This window comes from Hyperolius riggenbachi, chromosome 7 (assembly GCF_040937935.1).
Source record: "Hyperolius riggenbachi isolate aHypRig1 chromosome 7, aHypRig1.pri, whole genome shotgun sequence".
NCBI lineage: Eukaryota > Metazoa > Chordata > Amphibia > Anura > Hyperoliidae > Hyperolius > Hyperolius riggenbachi.
Window position 1 is genome coordinate 274444529 of NC_090652.1, and position 23305 is coordinate 274467833.

Below are 23305 nucleotides of genomic sequence, written 5' to 3' on the forward strand. Positions count from 1 at the left end.
CTGTCATAAGGCACAAAGTGGGACAGAAGGAGGCACAGGAGGACTGAATAAGGCACACAGGGCGACATAGTGAGGCACAGGGGGGCAGAAGGAGGCATGAGGGTCAGGAGAAGTCACAAAGGAGGACAGAAGGAGGCACACAGGGGGGCACAAGGAGGCACAATGGGCAACAAAAGGAGGCACAATGGGGGACAGAATGAGACACAAAAGAGGGCAGAAGGAGGCACAGGTGGACAAAAGGAGGCACATAGGGGGACACAAGGAGGCACAATGGGCAACAAAGGGAGGCACAACGGGGGACAGAATGAGACACAAAAGAGGACAGAAGGAGACACAAAAGAGGACAGAAGGAGGCACAGGAGGTCTACAGAGGGGCAGTGGGCGGTACAGGGGGACAGAAGAAGGCATGAGGGCCAGAAAGAGGCACAAAAAATGACAGTGGGAGGCACAGGGGGACTGAAGGAGGCACAATGGGGACAGATTGAGGCACAAAGGGGGACAAAAGGAGGCACAGGAGGAAAGGAGGCACAGGGGGGCTGAAGGAGGCATGATGGGGGACAGAAAAAAAGCACAAAGGGGCCAGAAGATGGCACAGGGAGCCAGTAGGAGGCACAAAGGGGAACAGAAAGATGCACAAAGGGGGACAGAAGGAGCCACAAAAGGGTGACAGGAGAAGGCAGAGGGGGGTGTAAGGAGGCACAGGGAGACAGAAGGAGGCAGAGGGGGACAGACAGAGCCACAGTAAGACAGAAGAAGGCACAAAGGGGCACAGAAGGAGGCACAGGGGGGACAGAGGAAGGCACAGGAGACAGTGGTGGCACATGGGGACTGAAGAGGCACATGGAGACAGAAGGAGGCAGAGTGGGAATAAAGGAGGAATAGGGGGGCAGAGGTAGCACAGAGGGAAAAAGAAAGGCACAAGGGAACAGAAGGAGGCAGAGGTGGCACAGGGGGGCTGAAGGAGGCAGAGGTGGCACAGGGGGGCTGAAGGAGGCACATGGAGACAGAAGGAGGCACAAAGGTTAATTTACATCAAAATTCTTCTAATTCACTTCAAAATCACAAGCACATTTTTGTGCAAAACATTAATTTTTATGCAGACGCCACTAAGCACAAAATCGAAGATACAAAGCGATGCCATGGAGATACACATTACATCAGCAAATTGAGGAGGTGACTGGGGTGTATGAGCATAGAAGATCATTGTTAACTAAGTGCCAGCTGTGTGTAGGATGGTGTCCAGTGGTATGGCTAAGAAGCTGTGGGCCCCAGTGCAAGTTTTGTATTGGGGCCCCCTAAGCATGCTATAGATCAGGGCTTTCCAGCCTTGTCCACCAACAGTACATGTTTTGCAGAAAACCACAAACATCCCCAGGTAGGATAATTAGTGTTTCAGCAGAGCTGATTAACTACCTCTGTGGATTTCCACAAAGCATGCACGGTTGGTGGTACTTGAGGACAGGGTTGTAAAGCCCTGCTATAGATAACAATACGGCACACCAAAACCAATCAAGGACAACCACAGTGTCAGAGGTGCAGGAAGGGGATGGTGTTAATAATCACTACTATTCAAATCAACTGTAGAAGTGATCATTACCAGCACAAGACCAATAGAGAGTTGATACTGTGCTTAAGAGTGGGCCCCATGGGGCCCCTCTAGCCCAAGGTCCCCCATGCAGTCGCTACCTCTGCACCCCCTATTGCTACGCCACTGATGGTGCCTGGAATTGAATATAGTGATTTATGGAGGAATCAGATTGAAAAGACAGATCAAGTCCACAGGCTGCAGGAGTCGAGCAAGAGACACATTTTCATATCACACTTTTTCGGAAGGTAATAAATGAATTCCTACAGACCTTTACGTCAACCCAAAAAAAGAGGGACCTCACAAGAGATAAAAGAGGGACAAGGAAATGTACTTCCAAAAGCAGAACAGCTTTGAGCTAATGAGCTATATTTGCAGGCAAGTGTCTGTAGTGCTTCAAGAGGAACCATAATGACATATAGTAGAATGCAATAAATTATTCAGGATACCCGCTTTTACATGAAATATCCTGGTTTCAGCATCACAAACACTTCCTATAGCTATCAGGGGTGTAACTAGAGGTGAGCAGCCCCTGGGACCGCAGAAGGACCCAGAGCTGGAAGGGGGCCTCAACTACTACATCACGCCCTCTGATAAAGTTGCCAGTTCTTCAGATCTAATGTTGCTGTGGCTTCGCTTGATATAGGTGTACAGATTACAATGTCCACATTTGTTCCATGATCCTTGCAAGGTGGGCCCCCAGGCTATGAAAGTCACGAGGGGCTGGCAAGGGAAAGAATGTGAACACTGGGAGGGGGGGGGGGGGGAGCATCAAAGTTTTGCTGGGGGGGAGGGGGGGGGGTTGCATGATTTATAGTTATGCCCCTGATCATACCTCCCAACTTTTTGAGATGAGAAAGAGGGACACTTAAGCCACACCCCTGCCACACCCCTGATCACACCCCCGCCACAACCCTAGTCATGCATACCATAAAGATTTCATAAGAAAAATATGTTGTTTTATAATTCAAACCACACTGGTCCTTTCTGGCCTGGTTCATTTTCCTTCATATTAACATTTGAAAATTAGTAATATATCAATTTAAAGGTGGGAATAAATTTTAGAGTCAATCAACACATTTTTTTAGTAGAGAAATATATATATTTACATAGAAAGAGGGACAAAGTCCTGAAAGAGAGACAAATGAGGAGGAAAGAGGGACAGGACTTAAAAGAGGGACTGTCCCTTCAAAAGAGGGACAGTTGTGAGCTATGCTATATATTGCTGTATATTGGTATACAGAAAGGATTAAAGGGAACCTTAACTAGGAATACAAAAAAAAGGATTCACTTACCCCTGCAGACGTCCTGCCTGCATCATCTCAAATCGATCCTCCGGTCCCTCGCAGGCAGCTAGTTTCCTTTTCGCCGTACGCGTACTTGATCATGCTCGCCATAGCCGTCCTGCTCTGATGCAATAGGCGTGCATAAGTACATTAGGTACGTAGCATGTGTACTGCTCCTGTGCAGGACGGCCACAGCAGAGCGCGATTAAGTCTGTGTGCAGCGACGTTAGTCGCCGAAAACAAAACTAGCTGCCTGTAGGGGACCAGAGGATCGACTTGAGACAGGATGTCTGCAGGGGTAAGTGAAACTTTTTTTTATTCCTCAGTTAAGGTTACCTTTAAGATGAAATGGAGCCCTAGGCAACTTAGCAGTATTTGTCCACTGCTGATGGTCATCTGGATTTTTTAGTATAATTTGGGGGAGGGGGGAGGCTACCATCCACTCTCCAGGCCCTAAGCAATTGCCTAGGTTTGCCTTGCGAATGATCCGGCCCTGTTGTTATGTAGCCACGTCCTCCCAGTGATGCTTAGACTTGGCTGAATAATTCGGAAAATCTCCTTCCCCCCACCTCCGAGCATTCTGGGAGACCGAAGATCAGGGCCGGATTTACCATAAGGCACTATAGGCGCTTGCCTATAGGCGCCTGATGATGGAAGGGTGGCTCACTCCCCTTCCCTAGTGTCTTCCTCCCTCCTTCCCTATGCAGAGTCCTGATGAGAGTGTAAATGAGGGATTACTCACCCGGGTCTTGGCATTCCAATGATGAGATCTCCCTTCAGACTGGGGCACCACTAGCTATTTAATACTGAGGATTCCTCTGGCTACCTAATGCTAAGGGGCACCTGTGGCTACCTATGACAGGCAAGGGAAGCAAGGCAGAAGTGACAGCTGGGCCATCCAGAATACTTGCGGTGCGGATCGACGGGGGTTTGTAGGCTCATGGAGGAGGGTGAAAACTAGGGTGCCAGGACATCTGTGCCTATAGGCTCCTGTGATGTAAATCCAGGCCTGCCAAAGATCTTTAAATTTCAGAAAGTAGATCTGGGAGAGGATAGATTTTACAATGGGCAAACAGTCACTAAGTAACAAATGAATACTGTAAAAAAAATATTTTTTTTTATTCATTATGGTATTTTGAATACAGTTCCTCTCTAACAGGAAATCAGCACTTGCGTACACCTATTGTCCACTTGTCAGTGAAATACACATTAAGCTTATGGCAGTCTGTTTATGTTTCTGTATATTAGATCATCTGTTTGTCGCAAATGACTGGGAATCAATACACAAAGCATGCTGGGTCAAGATGTCAGCATCCTGCGGAGTCCACAGAGAAGCACAAGAGGCTGATTATCCACTGGCTTCTATGTGCGGGAACAGCCCTGAGCCGTGTGTGCTTACAGCAAGCAGAGGGCTGAGGCCCATACTAACTAATGAAGGAGAGAAGAGAACGGTGATTCACCGCTTCCTAAAAGCCCTTTATTCCAGCTGGGCAGACACACTATACTGGCAACCTATACAGGAGGCAACAATATTGGCTACCTATACTGGGGGCAACTATACCAGCTACCTATACTGGGGGCAACTATACCGGCTACCTATACTGGGGGCAACTATACCGGCTACCTATACTGGGGCCAACTATACCTCTCTACCCTATACAGTGGGCACCTATACCTGGATTCCTATACTGGAGGCAACTATACTAGCTACCTATACTCGGGGCAACTATACTAGCTACCTATACTGGGGGCAACTATACTAGCTTCCTATACTGGGGCCAACTATACCAGCTACCTATACTGGGGGCACCTATACCTGGATACCTATACTGGGGGCAACTATACTAGCTACCTATACTAGGGGCAACTATACTAGCTACCTATACTGGGGACAACTATACTAGCTACCTATACTGGGGGCAACTATACCAGCTACCTATACTGAGGCAACCATACTGGCTACCTATACTGGGCGCAACTATACTAGCTACCTATACTGGGGGCAACTATACTGGCTACCTATACTGGGGGCAACTATACTGGCTACCTATACTGGGGCAACCATACTGGCTACCTATAATGGGCGCAACTATACAGGCTACCTATACTTGGGCAACCATACTAGCTACCTATACTGGGGGCAACTATACCTGATACCTATACTGGGGCAACCATACTGGCTACCTATACTAGGGTGCGACTATACTAGCTACCTATAATGGAGTAACCATACTGGCTACCTATACTGGGGGCAACTATACCTGCCTACCCTATACTGAGGGTGAAAATTTGTGGGTTCTGTTCAATCATTCCAAATCGGGGGGCGAATTCACCACCTCTTAGCTGCTCTCATGCAACCGCCGGCGCTTGCTAGCACTCGGTATCGGCAGTATAGAGGCGCACCCCCCATAGAGTCATATCTGAGTGCAGCTGTGGCCATCAGTGGCGCAGCTAAGGAGCTATGGGCCCCAGTGTGAGTTTTACATTGGGCTCCCCAAGCACTGTATACATAACAATTGATACGGCACAACAGAACCTGCCAAGGAAACCAGTGTGAGAGGTGCAAGAAAGGGATGGGAAACAGCTTGTTAATGATCACCACCATTCAACGTATCTATAGAAGTGATTATTATGAGCACAGGACCATCAGAGAGCTAATACCGCATTTCTATGCTACTGGTGCCATGCCCAGACTTGATTTGCATTGTTTTGCTGCCGGTTAAGGCAGCTGTATGACACCGTTTGACATGCAGTGGCATTACCCAGCAGCAAAAAAACATGATTCGCGTTTTATTCCAAGATGTCAGTAATAAAATCCCTTTGTCACTTGTTGTCAGTAAACTTTTATAGATTTGTCAGTAAAGAATAAATAGAAAGGTTGGCAGGACTGGTCTTATGGAGCCCAACGGTGGGCTCCCTTTGGGTTGCTTGGTCGGTAATCTGAAACCGCAAAGTGCGAGCAGAGCAGGACCAAGTGTCTATCACCTCACCTGTCCAGGATCCCATGCTGCATCTTCAGTTCAGCTTCTCCTCAGCTTTGCTAAGTGAGTGTCAGTTCCCCAGCTGAGGTCTCAGATCATGTGACTCACCGGTAGGTGACAGCGAGTCACATGATGAGAGACGCCGGCTGCAGCCATGGAGACCAGACACTAAGTGGTGCTCTGGAGAGGAAGCTGAAGATGTGGTAAAACACTGGCTGGGGTAATTTGGCTCTAGCTACCTTTACTGAGGGAGAATCTGGCTACCTATACTGAGTGGGAGGACATCTGGCCAACTATATTGGAGGTATATTACTATTATTATTTAGTATTTATATAGCGGCGGCATCTTCCACAGTGCTGTGCAGAGTATATTGTATTGTCTCCTAACTGTCCCTCAGAAAGGCTCAGAATCTAATCCCTATCACAGTCATATGCCCATGTATGTGTTGTGCTTGTGAAGTGTATTCATCATAGTCTAGGGCCAATTTATGGAAGGCCAATTAACTTATGTGTATGTTTTTGGGATGTGGGAGGAAATCGGAGTTCCCAGAGGAAACCTAAGCAGACACGGGAAGAACATACAAACTCCATGCCGATAGAGGCCTGGCTGGGATTAAAACCGGGGACCCAGCACTGCTGGGCGAGAGTGCTCACCACTACGCCCCCGTGCTGCCTTGTATATCTGGCTACCTGCACTGGGGGAGACATCTGGCCAGTGTTGCTTGCAAATTTTCGCCACAGTCATTTTTTACATTGAAAATCCTATTTTCGACATTGGCACTTACCTGGCTAACGTATAATGGGGAAACCTACCTGGCCATCCTATACTGGGGGAACTTACCTCGCTAACCTATACTGGGGAAACATACCTGGCTAACCTATACTGGGGGCACCTACCTGGCTAACCTATACTGGGGAAAAATACTGTACCTGGCTAACCTATACTGCGGGCACCTACCTGGCTAACCTATACTGGGGGCACCTAGCTGGCTAAACTATACTGGGGAAACATACCTGGCTAACCTATACTGGGGGAACCTACCTGGCTAACCTACACTGGGGAAACATACCTAGCTAACCTATACTGGGGGCATCTACCTGGCTAACCTATACTGGGGAAACATACCTGGCTAACCTATACTGGGGGAACCTACCTGGCTAACCTATACTGGGGAAACATACCTGGCTAACCTATACTGCGGGCACCTACCTGGCTAACCTATACTGGGGGGCACCTAGCTGGCTAAACTATACTGGGGAAACATACCTGGCTAACCTACACTGGGGAAACATACCTGGCTTACCTATACTGGGGGCACCTACCTGGCTAGCCTATACAGGGGGAACCTACATGGATAACCAATACTGGGGGAACCTACCTGGCTATCTTATACTGGGGAAACCTACCTGGCTAACCTATACTGGGGAAACCTACCTGGCTATCCTATACTGGGGGAACATACCTGGCTAACCTATACTGGGGAAACATACCTGGCTAACCTATACTGGGGGAACCTACCTGGCTAACCTATACTGGGGAAACATACCTGGCTAACCTATACTGGGGGAACCTACCTGGCTATCTTATACTGGGGGAACCTAACCTATATTGGGGACACCTAGCTTGCTAACTTATAATCAGGGATGAGCAGAAACTACGCCCAAACTTAACTACGCATTGTAATTCATAATTACGCTTACGAAAATACGCTTAACAATGTACCGCTATGCATAATTACTGCTGTTATGCGTAGTTCACATGTATATTGCGAAGTCAACTACAAATGTACTAAACGCAGATATTTTTACGTGTATGGATGAAATTATCGTATGGGCATGCGCACTGGTGATATTAGCCGGGGGAATATACGCATGGAAATGGTAAACTATGCAGACAATTTTCTGCATACTGGCATAACCGTCTGCATACAAATACGTTTTGTCTTACGCGTAATTTAATGCGTAGTTACGTTCGACATTCATAGGTTAAAGCTAACTACACATACGTAATTGAGCTACGCGTAATTTTCCATAATCGTAGTTGGCCACTTACGATCAATCCTACTTATAATGGGGGCACCTACCTGGCTAACCTATGCTGGCGGCACCTACCTGGCTATACTGGGGGCATCTAAACCTGACTTCCTTCACAGGGGGCACCTAAACCTAGCTACCTACCTACCATACCTGGAACAGAGAGGAAGTTAGGAGTTCAGGTACCCTTTAGCCCTTTTACCATCCTGCCTGTCAAATACTTACTTCTGAAGAGCCCTTCATTTTCATGATGGAAAATAAAGACCGGAGGTTGAGATTGGAGAGCTCTGCTACAGCCTGGCAAAGCTGATGTGATTAAACAGACCTTTCTTGTTGGGAAGAGCATTATGTGATCAGGATCCTCTGTATGGGGTGAGGGGGAGACATGACAGAGCTGCTTCTGAGTTGTACTTGTGCAGAATATCCGTCACTCGAGTCTCCTGCATCTCTCCTAATTATAAAAAAATGGCACACTGATTTCATTATCTGCCATGACATTAATGCTGGATGATATTCTGGGTTGAAGATCAGAAAGAAAACTGCCAAGACGGGAAAGTGAAGAGGAAAACGTTATTCAGCTCTAATGTAAAGTGGAACCGGAGAAGCGGCTTATTGGCAATGGGCGAAATTGAAGTGAATTTTGAGGAAAACCGACATACGAGATGTTCAAAAAGTTTATACTGTAAAGTGCAGCATAAGAGAAAGATTTTTAGTCTGTTCTCCCATTTCACTATTCAACATACTGTATATACGTGAGTATAAGCTTAATTTTTGGGCCAAAAGTGGGGGTCTCGGCTTATACTGGAGTCACTACTCTTTGAGTAGCCCCCACAGTGCCCCCACTATATGTACCATGGTGCATCATCTGAGGGAGACCACACACTTGACATTTCCATGGGAGCCCCCGCTATCCTCATCTCAAGTTGTAACCTTAAAAAGGCATACAGGGACAGTGTCTACTGAGTGGTGAGAATCCTGCATTCCTATATCAAGTTTTAGATACATGACTATATGGCTCTGCATTCCTTGCTTTATCTTTATGCCAGCTTAAAGAGAAACCGTAAACAGTAGCTGATACCCCCCTTTCCCATGAGCAATATCAGTGGGCTCTGTATGGCTGATTTTGTGGTGAAACCCCTCCCACCGTGTGATGTCAGAGGAAAGATTTTACAATGGGCAAACACTGACTAAATCATTTATACATAATAATCGTTAAAAATAAGTACTCTTTTTACTCTTTTTTTATTACATTATTTTCACTGGAGTTCCTTTTGTAACAGGAGTTCTTTGCACGTTCATCTCCATTGTAGGCCTTTGGCTTATTACTGCAATCTGTTGAATTTACACTGCTTTTCTAATATATGGTTGTGGCCGGCGATGGCTGTAAGTGGTGTTGTGGTTGTGGCTTCTGCTACCCTCAGCTTATACTCAGGTCAACATTTAAAAAAAAATGTATGTTAAAGTTGGGGGTCGGCTTATACTCGAGTATATACAGTAATCCCATTTCTACTCCAATGCACTTTGGCCCATGGTGCCCCAGGGCCTTTATACCCTTGGAATAATACATTCCTTCTCAAGAAGTCAACGTGATGCAGAGTCATGCTCAAATTCATTCCAAGTTTTGGGGTAACAAATGGACAATCCAAGGCCAATGGGACAGGCAATGGCGGTGCTACATTGGTGCGCTGGCCTCCCCTGGGAATCACTGCGCCCCCACCCCCGCTCAGTAACATACAGGCAATCTGCTCTGCTCAAAATCCTCTGAGTTATGTTTGTGGTGTTTACATGGGCCCGACCACCAGCAAGCCATTGTGCCTGCAAAAAAATTGAAGCTGGAGTCGTCACTTGGAATGGGGGTTCTTTAGTTGGAACCCAGCAGAAGTAGCAATGAAAATCATGGCTGGGTTATTTGTCCAGAAGCACCAGTAACTATCCATTTCCTCAATTTTCTACATCTTCTTTCATTGATAGCATCTCGCAGTTGGCTGATTATGTTGGCTTAGTATGATTTGGTGAGAGTCTGTCCTGTCCTAAAGTAGTCCGCCAAGATTATGTCCTCCAGGTTCATAAACAAAAAATCTGTTCCTACTTAACTTCATTTCTTTTATTGGTTAAAGTGATGAAGTCGTATTTCAGCCTCAATGACAATCAGGAATTTACTGGTTCATTTTGGAAGAAAGTCAAACCAGATAAATGTATAACAAACACAAATTTTCTTCATCTCTAAGTAATTAGCCTGGACTGTCTAAAAACATGTACATGTAATTAAAAAACAACTGAAGTGAGAAGAATATGGAGGCTGACATATTTATTTCCTTTTAAACAATAGCAGTTGCCTGGCGGTAACAGTAAATTCGGGCGCCTGAGGCAAGTGGACAAATCGGGCGCCGCCATTCACTCCCATAATAAATATCGTTTAATGGGCGCCCGACAGGAAAAAAGGGCGCTGGAGAAAAATAACGTTTTATAAGCGGCGCCCGGAGACTTTTACTGTTTTATAACTGCTTCTCATGATTACACATTATTTTATGATTTATCATTTTTTAAACATTATTTTTAAACGAAAAACAGTACAATCTTTTTTAAAACATTATTTTTAAATGAAAAACAGCACAATATTTTTTAAAACATTATTTTTAAACGAAAAACAGCACAATATTTTTTTCACACGTTATTAATGCTTATCACAGGGGGGTCTTAGGTTTAGGCACCACCAGGGGGGTCTTAGGTTTAGGCACCAACAGGGGGGTCTTAGGTTTAGGAACCAACAGGGGGTCTTAGGTTTAGGCACCACCAGGGGGGTCTTAGGTTTAGGCACCAACAGGGGGGTCTTAGGTTTAGGCACCACCAGGGGAGTCTTAGGTTTAGGCACCATCAGGGGTGCCTAGGTTTAGGCACCACCAGGGGGGTCTTAGGTTTAGGCACCAACAGGGGGGTCTTAGGTTTAGGCACCACCAGGGGAGTCTTAGGTTTAGGCACCATCAGGGGAGTCTTAGGTTTAGGCACCACCAGGGGGTCTTAGGTTTAGGCACCAACACGGGGGTCTAGGGGTTAGGGGTAGGTACAGGGAGGGTTACTTACTATTTTTTTGTAAACGTTATTATACGTTTCACTTTTTAAACGGAAGATTAACGTTTTCACAATTGCCAATTTCATGCACATTATTTAATGAGTTATAACTTTATAAAACATTATTTTTAAACAAAATATAGTACATTATATTTTTAAACGTTATCCATGTTTATCGTTTAAAACCCCGCGCCCTTTTTTCCCAGCGCCCCTTTTTAACGTACGCGTTGCCTGGCAGCCCTGCTGATCTATATGGCTGCAGTAGTAGTGTCTGAATAATAACACCAGAAACAAGCTAATCTTGTCAGATATGACAATGATGTCAGAAATACTTGATTTGCATATGCTTGCTCAAAGTCAAGTACTAAAGGCAGAGAATCAGCAGGATAGCCTGAACAGGATTTCCTGTTTGCTCTGATCGCTGGAGGCGATCGGAAGGGGAGGGGGGATACCGCTGCACAGCGGCTATCATGTAGCTAGCGCTAGGCTAGCTACATGATTTAAAAAATAAATAAATTTAAAAAAGGTGCTGCGCCGCCCCCCTGGCGATTTTTTTGTAATGCCAGGGGGGGTTAAAGCGTACCTGAACACAGAACTTTCTCTCTGCTTTAAAAGATAAGCAACGGTATAATAACCTTAAGAAAAACATTTCTATGTGTCAGCTGATATACATCCTGCAATAAATCTGCAGAGTGTCTACTTCCTACTTTCATGGAAGCAGACATAAAGTTAACATCCCGTGTTTACAAATTAACTGCTCTGCCATGGCATAGGAGATTCCTGAGCTGACACGGTAGAAGTGATCAAATTGCAGATGTGATTAGACACAGATGACGGGGAATTAGGCAGGCTAAACTCTCTAAATACATACAGGATGCATCTCTCTATGCTTTCTTTCTGTCCTGTGCATGAGTTTAGGTCCACTTTAAAGGAAACCTGAAGTAAGGCAAATGACTTCAGGCTAGATATATTCCTATGTAGAGGGAAGGTTCTGGATACCGTAGAGCAGATATTCTCAACCAGGGTTCAGCGAGAACCCTCCAGGGGTTCCGTGTCAATTTGCCACTTCCGCGGGACACTATAGTCCCGCTTCTGCATAGGTCTCAGCATGGGCAGGGGAAGGATTCCTTCATGCAGCTGCGAGTGATGCAGCGGATGGATCTGTAAAGAAGCCGCATCACCCGAAGCCAGCTCTATAGTTCCGGCAAGTGCGGGAGTTCAAACAGGATCCCAGCTTCAAGGAGGAAAGGACGTCAGATGGTATGTTTTTTTTTTTCCCCTGCACTGACACCAATAACTAAAGCAGCCACAGAAAGGGGGAACGCAGTAGCCACACAAATGGGGGACAAAGCAGTCCCACAAACAAGGGGGGCATAGCAGTCCCACAAATAGGGGCCACACTTCTTAATAAGGGTACATGGAAGCCATAATTGCTAACAAGTGGGACAAAGGAGGCCATACCTGTTAAGACAAGACAAATAACATTTATATTGCGCTTTTCTCCTGACGGACTCAAAGCACCAGAGCTGCAGCCACTAGGACCCACTCTATAGACAGTAGCAGTGTTAGGGAGACTTGCCTAAGGTCTCCTACTGAATAGGTGCTGGCTTACTAAATAGGCGGAGCCGAGGTTCGAACCCAGGTCTCCTGCGTCAGAGGCAGAGCCCTTAACCATTACACCATCCAGCCACATAAGGGGGACATAGCGGGCCGCACTAAATAAAGAGGGCACAGGTGCCATACTATAGAGAGGACATGGGTACAATTTTAACGTAGGGGAATATATATATATATTTAAAAATTTTCCGAAGGGTCCCTCGGGTCCAAAAAGGTTAAAGGTTGAGAAAGGCTGCCGTAGAGCATAGAGGGCAAGCTTACCTGGTTTCCTCCCATGCCATGACAATTGAATATCCCGACTTTCTCATTCTCCTTGCGCCCCATATTGTCCAGACACTGGTTAGTTTCCACATTTCGTATCTGAAACGGAACAAATGGCCAGATTATGAGTCGGTCCAAAACAAGCAAACAGTGGAGAATCTTCAGAACAGACATAAATATTCCCGTTCTTTATAGAACATAAGAAATGCCTAATTCTGTGCAGTACTCATTGGCCAGACGTGTTATTACCTGCACACAACCTGCTTGATTAGTTGATGGTGCCAAATCACTTTTATAGGTTAGGAGCTGCAGGCTGCCATCTTCTCAGCATCTCTACCAAGGCCACGCCTCCTTACCACCTGGACACCTTGGCGATGCTGAAGTAAACAACATCAACCACCCCACCTAGCAGAGCCTTTTGTAAATCTTTTGAACTAAGTGGCTTAGGGTCACATGACCTAACTTTTGAAACAAAATGTTTAGTTGCAAAAAACAAGCTTATAGTAAACTATGTCAGATTAGTGCAATAATGGGGAAGGGGGCACCATAATAATATTACTGATTTTACTATAGACTTACCTGGACCCTTTTTCAACACTAACTATCCCTCCTAATGCCTACCACTGACCTCCACTCCTAATGTATAACACTAACCCCCCCTTCTAATTCCTAATACTAACCTCCCCTGCTAATGCTTATCACTGACCTCTCATCCTAATGCATTGCCCCCTTATGCCTAACACTAACCCCTTCCTAATGCCTAACACTAACCTCTTCCTAATGCCTAACACGAACCCCCCTTCTAATTCCTAACACTTACCTCCACTGCTAATTCTTAACACTGACCTCTCGTCATAATGACTTGCTCCCTTATGCCTAACACTAACCCTTTCCTAATGCCTAACATTAACCTCTTCCTAATGCCTAACACTAACCAACTTCTAATGCCTAACACTAACCCCCCTTCTAATGCCAAACACTATCCCCCCTTCTAATGCCAAACACTAACCCCCCTTCTAATGCCAAACACTAACCCCCCTTCTAATGTCCAAAACTAACCCCCCTTCTAATGTCCAAAACTAACCCCGTGCCCCCTAATGCCTAGGATTGAGGACAGCATGGGAAGCCTCCCCAGGATCCAAAGGATTCCCTCTTAGCCAAGTATTTGACTTTTGACCAGAGGTTCCCCTCGGGTACACTTCAAATTTCCAGGGCAGTTTCTCTGCAGTCGGCGGCACTTTCACTGACAACTAAGCAGAGGTCATAAAAGTCCTGTACGGCAGAGAAAAAAGCACGTCTGAGCAGGGGCGTAACTAGGCCCCACCAGGCCCCCCTGCAGAATTTCAGAGCGGGTCCCCTGCCTCCCCTGGGGCCCGCTCGTGGCCGTTTTGTGGGGGCTGGAGGGGTGGCAGCATGAGGGGAAAGCCTTGGCCACAGTCGGCGGGGAGAGGGGAAGTTCCCCCCCTCTCACTCACCTTGAGGCTCTCCCCTCTGCGCTCCCCTCCAGCTAGTTACAGTGTGTGGGCAGCGGGCAGCGGCGGGCAGATACATACCTTCTTCTGTGAGTTCCATCGCAGACTTCTCGCTCTAGCGGCTGACGTCACTTCCGGAAGTGACGTCACTTCCAGAAGTGATGTCAGTCGCTAGAGCGAGAAGGTGAGGGAGAGGGGGGGACGACTTCCCCTCTACCCGCCGACTGTGGCCAAGGCTTTATCCTCATGCTGCCACCCCTCCAGCCCCCACAAAACGGCCACGAGCGGGCCCGCGGGCGCAGGGGCTGCAGGGCCTATTGTTACGCCACTGCGTCTGAGTGAAGAGAAAGGATAAGAAGTTTAAGCTGTGTAAACATTATCATTCCTCTGAGGCACTTATAACTTTAAACCTAGAAATGTAACCCCCACGGTGACCTCCAGAGCCGGGGGTTACCATGATTCCCCCCACCCATAACAGAGCGGCCACCAAGTATGCCCCACCCATAACAAGTGCGGCCATCACAACACCTCCTCTGGAGGGGGATGCCCAGTGGGGAGCGAAAATGCTAATTTTTTTTGCATTCATTTTCACAAAAATAATGTTAGTCGATTTTTGAGCAAAAATGCCATCAAAATTAGGTTTTGTTATTTTTTTTTTCCCGAATTTTTGCACTAAAAAGTTTTATTTCAACAATATAAATGTTTGCAGTAAAAACATTGGTTTTCCGTGATTTCGTGCTTCTAGGGAATGATGGTAAAATATAAATTTTTCAACAACCAATACAAATGATACAATTTTCTCGAAATCGAAAATAGCATTTTGGATGCCAAAATTACTTTGGTGAAAATTCGTAAGCAGTGCCCAATGTTAGAGTGAAGGTGGGTTAAGAGGCTGGGGTCTCCCACAGGGGCATGAGAGGCGGGGGTCTCCCACAGGTGCATGAGAGGCGGGGGTCTCCCACAGGTGCATGAGAGGCGAGGGTCTCCCACAGGTGCATGAGAGGCGGGGGTCTCCCACAGGTGCATGAGAGGCGAGGGTCTCCCACAGGTGCATGAGAGGCGGGGGTCTCCCACAGGTGCATGAGAGGCGGGGGTCTCCCACAGGTGCATGAGAGGCGGGGGTCTCCCACAGGTGCATGAGAGGCGGGGGTCTCCCACAGGTGCATTAGAGGCGGGGATCTCCCACAGGTGCATGGCTCTCCCCCCGTCATGGTTTTGCCAATCAGGGAACATCTACACAGGCCAGGATTATCAGAAAACATCTCTGCCCGAGCACTATGTTAGATGTGAGTGAATCATGTATATATTAAAAAAAGCATTAACTGTATTTTAAAAAGGAAAGGTTAAATCCCATCTACCGCGGAGTGCCTAATTTAGTAACAAAATACAACATAATGAAACTCCGGGGCCTTGTTTGTGAAAGATGGCTAAGCAAGCATACATCGGTCTGTGGGCTCCATTCATCATGTACCAGTGTCAGCGCCTCTAATAGCCTCACACGGGAGGTTTGGCAACTTCATAGGGTTAATCCCTCATTTCAAGTTATTCTGAATCTTGGGTTGAATCTAAAGATCTGCATTTCATAACAAAGCAGAGAGACCATATGTGTTATTTGTGCCTAGGATATTTTAGCCGGTGGGAGCAATCGCACCAGTTCATTCATTTCCTGTAGTTAGAGATAGAGATGTCGCGAACCTCCGATTTTCGGTTCGCGAACCGGGTTCGCGAACTTCCGCAGAAGGTTCGGTTCGCGGAAAAATTCGCGAACCGCAATAGACTTCAATGGGGAGGCGAACTTTGAAAAATAGAAAAAATTATGCTGGCCACAAAAGTGATGGAAAAGATGTTTCAAGGGTTCTAACACCTGGAGGGGGGCATGGCGGAGTGGGATACATGCCAAAAGTCCCGGTGAAAAATCTGGATATTACGCAAAGCAGCGTTTTAAGGGCAGAAATCACATTGAATGCTAAATTGCAGGCCTAACGTGCTTTCAAACATCTTGCATGTGTATACATCAAACAGGGAGTGTAATTAGAGTACTGCTTCACACTGACACACCAAACTCACTGTGTAACGCACCGCAAACAGCTGTTTGTGTAGTGACGGCCATGCTGGACTACTGCGCAACATGGCGTGATTGCTCTTTCTCACTCAGTGATGTCAGGTAATGTGTGACTTCCTTCTCAACTTTCCATGGCATTGTTAAAAAGCTTACGTTTTGTTTTTAATTTACATTTTCTACTTGCTGTGTACTTGTTCAGTACCGCTACAATGAGAATCCTGTGGAGGCGGGCAAGTCTGCCATTGTGACCCCGGGTAATGGCCGGGAAATTAGAGGTTTGAATCTGGTGTGGAGCCTGAGCAACGGCTACCACTACACATCCAAGGAGGGCAGCGGGCAGGCATGCACGCCCGCCCGCCCCGAGGTAGTGACTAAAAATAACAATACAGGAGGAGGACTTTCGAGGCCGTGCTGTGTATTTGAAATGAATGTACTTTAAATCCTTTAACGAGAACCAGTTATGGCGGGCAAAGATGACACCACATTCCTTTCACGAGAATCATATGGAGGCGGGCAAGTCTGTCATTTGTGACCCCGGGTAATGGCCGGGGAATGAGGGATAGAATCCGGTGTGGAGCCTGAGAAACAGCTACCACTACACATCCAAGGAGGGCAGCAGGTAGGCATGCACGCCCGCCCCGAGGTAGTGACCAAAAATAACAATACAGGACTCAGGAGGACCTTTTGCGGCCCTAATTGAAATGAACTAACTTTAAATCCTTTAACGGGAATCCGTTATGGAGGGCAAGTCTGCCATTGTCACCGCGGGGAATGAAGGTTGGATTCCGGCCCGAAGTGGGAGCCTGCTGAGACCCATGCTGTAGCTGCCCTGACCGTGCTTTGCCGACCAGGCATCTGTGGTCAGATGGACCCTTGAGCCAGCAGAAGACAAACCAAGTCGAAAGCATTTCCAAGAATGTTTTACGGAGGGCAAGTTTTTTTGCCCTTTTTTTAAATTTTTTGAAAATGATAGATGGTTGTATTTTTAAATTGTTTGAAAGTTTAGATGGTTGTATTTTTAAATTGTTTGAAAGTTTAGATGGTTGTATTTTTAAATTGTTTGAAAGTTTAGATGGTTGTATTTTTAAATTGTTTAAAAGTGTATCCATTCTTCCTCCCCCCAGCCACGAACAATACCATGGGAACGTGGAGCAGCAGAAGCCCCCTGTGACGGCTGCCACGGTTGTTCTCCGCTGCTTGTCTTTTGAGGGGTGCTTCTTTTCCTCAGGTGTTCTTGCCATAGCTGTTTGTGCCTTCTCTCCAGGTGCCTTCGTAAAGCACTTGTCCCTACGTGAGAGTTGGCCTTTCCACGGCTCAATTTTTGCTGGCAGAGACAACAGATGGCTTTGCTCCGATCTGAGACACACACGTGAAAAAATTTCCAAACCGCTGAGCCCCCCTGGGGTGATGGCACTACGGTGGCATCAGCAGCAGCTGACGTTGAAGGGCATGTGTGCTCCCTGGCCATAGCTGGCGATACATGGCACTGGACACTGCCCCCAGCTGTTTCTGAGGACGAGCTCCCTCTGCTTCTATCATGGAGTCGTCTCCTCCTACTCCTCTCTGACTCCTCCTCTGAACTGTCCCCCTGGTCATCTCCTCTACCGGGAACATATGTGGTATCCGTATAATCGTCATCATAATCCTCCTGGCCAGCTGCGCTTTCCTCAGACACCTCCTCAAGTGCACCAACTTCAGGTGGTCCACCATCATCCCCATCCACACACGTTACGTCCATACTATCGCCACCTAACTCAGACGTATGAGGTGGTGTACCTGCGCCTTCTTGTTGTTGTTGCAGTAGTGGCTGGGAATCAGTGATTTCACCACCACCACCAAATAACTCCTGCGAAGTGTCAAATGCAGCGGATGTGGTGCTTGTTGTAGCGCTGGTGGCTGCGGGAGATGAGGTGTTCTGTGTTAAATACTCAATCACCTCCTCACGATTTTGGGAAGTGATGGCACGTGCCTTCTTCTGAGCACTGTATTTTGGGGCAGGTCCGCATGAAATCACAGCAACACCACCTCGCACAGCCACAGACCAGCCGGTGCCTGGTGGCCTTCCTCTGGGTCTGCCTCTACCTCTTCCTCTACCTGGTTTGTCCATTTTGTCCATCTCGGGGGTATGCTAGCTATATGCAGTGAGGTGGGTTCTCACTCAACACAACAGGTAGTTAGATGCAGTGAGGTGGCCAGGTGGGTTCACACTCAACACAACAGGTAGTTAGATGCAGTGAGCTGGGTTCACTCAACAGTAAAGGTACTTAAGATGCAGTGAGGTGGGTTCTCACTCAACACAACAGGTAGTTAGATGCAGTGAGGTGGCCAGGTGGGTTCACACTCAACACAACAGGTAATTAGATGCAGTGAGCTGGGTTCACTCAACACAAGGCTAGGTATATGCAGTGATGAGGTGGGTTAAGTAAACACAACAGGTACTGGGTAGTTAGATGCAGTGAGCTGGGTTCACTCAACAGTAAAGGTACTTAAGATGCAGTGAGGTGGGTTCTCACTCAACACAACAGGTAGTTAGATGCAGTGAGGTGGCCAGGTGGGTTCACACTCAACACAACAGGTAATTAGATGCAGTGAGCTGGGTTCACTCAACACAAGGCTAGGTATATGCAGTGATGAGGTGGGTTAAGTAAACACAACAGGTACTGGGTAGTTAGATGCAGTGAGCTGGGTTCACTCAACAGTAAAGGTACTTAAGATGCAGTGAGGTGGGTTCTCACTCAACACAACAGGTAGTTAGATGCAGTGAGGTGGCCAGGTGCGTTCACACTCAACACAACAGGTAGTTAGATGCAGTGAGCTGGGTTCACTCAACACAAGGCTAGGTATATGCAGTGATGAGGTGGGTTAAGTAAACACAACAGGTACTGGGTAGTTAAATGCAGTGAGCTGGGTTCACTCAACAGTAAAGGTACTTAAGATGCAGTGAGGTGGGTTCTCACTCAACACAACAGGTAGTTAGATGCAGTGAGGTAGCCAGGTGGGTTCACACTCAACACAACAGGTAGTTAGATGCAGTGAGCTGGGTTCACTCAACAGTAAAGGTACTTAAGATGCAGTGAGGTGGGTTCTCACTCAACACAACAGGTAGTTAGATGCAGTGAGGTGGCCAGGTGCGTTCACACTCAACACAACAGGTAGTTAGATGCAGTGAGCTGGGTTCACTCAACACAAGGCTAGGTATATGCAGTGATGAGGTGGGTTAAGTAAACACAACAGGTACTGGGTAGTTAAATGCAGTGAGCTGGGTTCACTCAACAGTAAAGGTACTTAAGATGCAGTGAGGTGGGTTCTCACTCAACACAACAGGTAGTTAGATGCAGTGAGGTGGCCAGGTGGGTTCACACTCAACACAACAGGTAGTTAGATGCAGTGAGCTGGGTTCACTCAACAGTAAAGGTACTTAAGATGCAGTGAGGTGGGTTCTCACTCAACACAACAGGTAGTTAGATGCAGTGAGGTGGCCAGGTGGGTTCACACTCAACACAACAGGAAATTAGATGCAGTGAGCTGGGTTCACTCAACACAAGGCTAGGTATATGCAGTGATGAGGTGGGTTAAGTAAACACAACAGGTACTGGGTAGTTAGATGCAGTGAGCTGGGCTCACTCAACAGTAAAGGTACTTAAGATGCAGTGAGGTGGGTTCTCACTCAACACAACAGGTAGTTAGATGCAGTGAGGTGGCCAGGTGGGTTCACACTCAACACAACATGTAGTTAGATGCAGTGAGCTGGGTTCACTCAACAGTAAAGGTACTTAAGATGCAGTGAGGTGGGTTCTCACTCAACACAACAGGTAGTTAGATGCAGTGAGGTGGCCAGGTGGGTTCACACTCAACACAACAGGTAGTTAGATGCAGTGAGCTGGGTTCACTCAACACAACGCTAGGTATATGCAGTGATGATGTGGGTTAAGTAAACACAACAGGTACTGGGTAGTTAGATGCAGTGAGCTGGGTTCACTGAACAGTATACAGTAAAGGTACTTAAGATGCAGTTAGGTGGGTTCTCACTCAACACAACAGGTAGTTAGACTTAGATGCAGTGAGCTGGGTTCACTCAACACAACGCTAGGTATATGCAGTGATGAGGTGGGTTAAGTAAACACAACAGGTACTGGGTAGTTAGATGCAGTGAGCTGGGTTCACTCAACACAAAGCTAGGTATATGCAGTGATGAGGTGGGTTAAGTAAACACAACAGGTACTGGGGTATATGCAGTACTGGGTAGTACAATGTGCAGCTCCCTGTCACACACACAGGCAGTCAGTCACTGAATGTGCTGGGCTGCTGGCAGTGGCACACACACTATCAATTAGCAAGGCTGTGCATGCAACAAAAGTGTCAGAAAAAAAAAATGTACAGGTTGAGCTCTGAAAAGAGCTGTTGCTGGGTGCTTTAAAAGCAATATTAATCAGTCAGGAACAAGCAAAGCAGCCTAGAACCTAACTAATCTGTCCCTAAGAGAAAAAGTCTGCAGCAGCTGTCCCTTTCCTCTCTCTAGCAGGCACACGAGTGACTGTAATGGCCGCCGGAGGCTGCCTTATATAAGGGGGGGTGGGGCTCCAGGGCTTACTGTAGCCTGAATGGCTACAATGTGCCTGCTGACTGTGATGCAGAGGGTCAAAGTTGACCCTCATAGTGCATTATGGGGCGAATCGAACTTCCGGAAAAGTTCGCCTGACGCAGGCGAACGCGAACCCCCAATGTTCGCCTGGAACCGTTCGCCGGCGAACCGTTCGGTACACCTCTAGTTAGAGAGCACAATTGTACTGCACATTCCTCTACAGGATCAAGGTTAGCATTATACTTTTTCTGTCCCTTTTTGGTTTCTCCCCTTCCATTTGCACCAGCTCTCTCCCATTTTATGTGCAGCCCCCTCATTTAAGTGTAACTTCCATGCACAGCAGCCCCTCTCTTCCATGTACAGCATCTCCCCCTTTTAGGTGTTGCTCCTCAATTGCAGCATATATATTCCATATACAGCAACCCCTTTTCCACAGCCAGCCGCCACCCTTGGCCAGCAGCCGTCCAAGGCTCAGGACGTTGTGGCCTTTTCAAAAATCCAGCCCTATATACGATACAATAGGCCTTTATACTCCTAAGTTTTTTTCCTAAGTAATATTTTCCCATATTTTCAATGAAATGACTTTTAAGCCAACTGTAAGCAAGAAATATTATCTCCTTAATTATCTCCTGGGAAAAAAAGTGGAATGAATAAAGGCCATAGTGTTCAGGAGCAGTGATGGGCCGAACAGTTCGCCTGGCAAACCTCTCTGGGCCTCTTATTACTTCCGGGTTGCAATGACCCGGAGTAGTACGCCTGTGCTGCCCGGCGGAGCGCGTCCTAGATCGCGCTCCTGTTGCCGGGCACTCTCTGCGCATGAGCGTGACGTCACTCAACGGTTCGGGAACCAACCGTTCACCACATCTCTATTCAGGAGGGCCTGCTGTTATTAATATTTTTATTTTTATTTATTTTTATTGATATAGTGCTAACATCTTCCATAGTACTGTACACATTTCAAAAACAGACAATATTGGGGAGATAGTCAGCAACACAAGTACAAATTCATACATATACATACACAGTTGATGTGTGTACTTTGAAACATCACCAGGACAGTCTCTTTAATAAAGTGCAGCAGAAAAAGGAAACAGTAGGGGGAGGTCCCTGCCCTTGTAGGCTTACACTATATACAGTAGTGAAGACACTAGGGGGTTGATTCACAAAGCTTACTTATTTTTCACCTTAAAGTAGAGCTGAACTCTTGCACAGGACAGAAGGAAAGCATAGAGAAATGCACCCTGTATGTATTTAGAGAGTTTAGCTGTCATTTGTGTGACAGCTGTGTCAGGAATCAGGTTATTATGCTGTTATCTTTTAGAGCAGAAAGGAAGTTCTGAGTTCAGGTCCACTTTAATGATTCCTACTTGAAATGTGTGCTATTCCAGCTTGTTGACTGCATACAGTATGTATTTATCCATTTGGGGATTTGTAAAGCGGACAATACAGTAGTTGATCTATCTGCTCAAATAATCCCTCCACTTACTTTACACATATTTTCAATAGATTTCAGCATGGAATCTATTGTAAATTTCAGGATCTGCACCCTGCCTGCTGGGCCTTCCCTATCTATGCCCCCACAAGAGGCACCATAGCACGTACCTTGCATGACCACTAGAGGCCTCCAGTGTTTGGCCTCTAGCGGTTATCATGTGACACAGGTATGCCTGGAGAGAAGACACAGGAAGTGTGCTGGCAGCAGGGCCGGCACTACCATAGAGGCAAAGGGGGGCATTTGCCCCTGGGCCCCAGAGCATGTAGGGGCCCCCAAGGTGTTTCACCCCATCTTAATTGTTGTGTTGATCCCTGAGGGCCTCTCCAGAGTCTTTGGCAGAGTAGCATCTCATCTGTCACTGCCAAAGACTCTGCACGGCCCCCAGGGAGTACTGTTAAGTTGGGAGGTGATTGAAAGGGGGGGGAGGGTCCACAACCGACTCAGGGGCCCAGGAGGGAAATCTGACTGCAAGCAAGGGCCCATAATGCAGCTTTTTGGTCAAGGGTTGTCTGTTGGGGGCCCCTGGACTCATTTTGCCCTGGGGCCCTATTGTTACTAGAACCGTCCCTGGCTGGCAGGAAGGTGAGTGTAAGCTCTGCTGCTTGCACTGTGCATTTTTTCAAAATCCAATGCTGCTTCCAATCCTGATCAAGCAATATTTTCTGTCTGGTGGGATCGGCTGAAAATCGTTTGATCGGGAATCATTTGCAGCAATAGTTTAGAGCAAATTCTATCAAATGAGTGATTTGGCCAGATATTAATGAAAATAAGATATTGATGAAAAGTAATAGGGCTCTACTGCGCCCCACAGGGTCACCAAATCTGGTCAGACATCAAGAAGCCCACTCCTCTAACAGCATG

General features: G+C 46.9%; 1 protein-coding gene across 6 annotated transcripts in view; it reads right to left on the reverse strand.

Annotated features, from left to right (window-relative positions):
• Positions 1-23305, reverse strand: part of GALNT13 (polypeptide N-acetylgalactosaminyltransferase 13) — a 391024-nt gene that overhangs the window by 40582 nt on the left and 327137 nt on the right. For all 6 annotated transcript variants that reach the window (XM_068245768.1, XM_068245769.1, XM_068245766.1 and 3 more), the window contains exon 9: positions 12834-12932. In XM_068245768.1, the coding sequence (XP_068101869.1) occupies positions 12834-12932 (99 nt within the window). The remainder of the gene's footprint in view (positions 1-12833; positions 12933-23305) is intronic.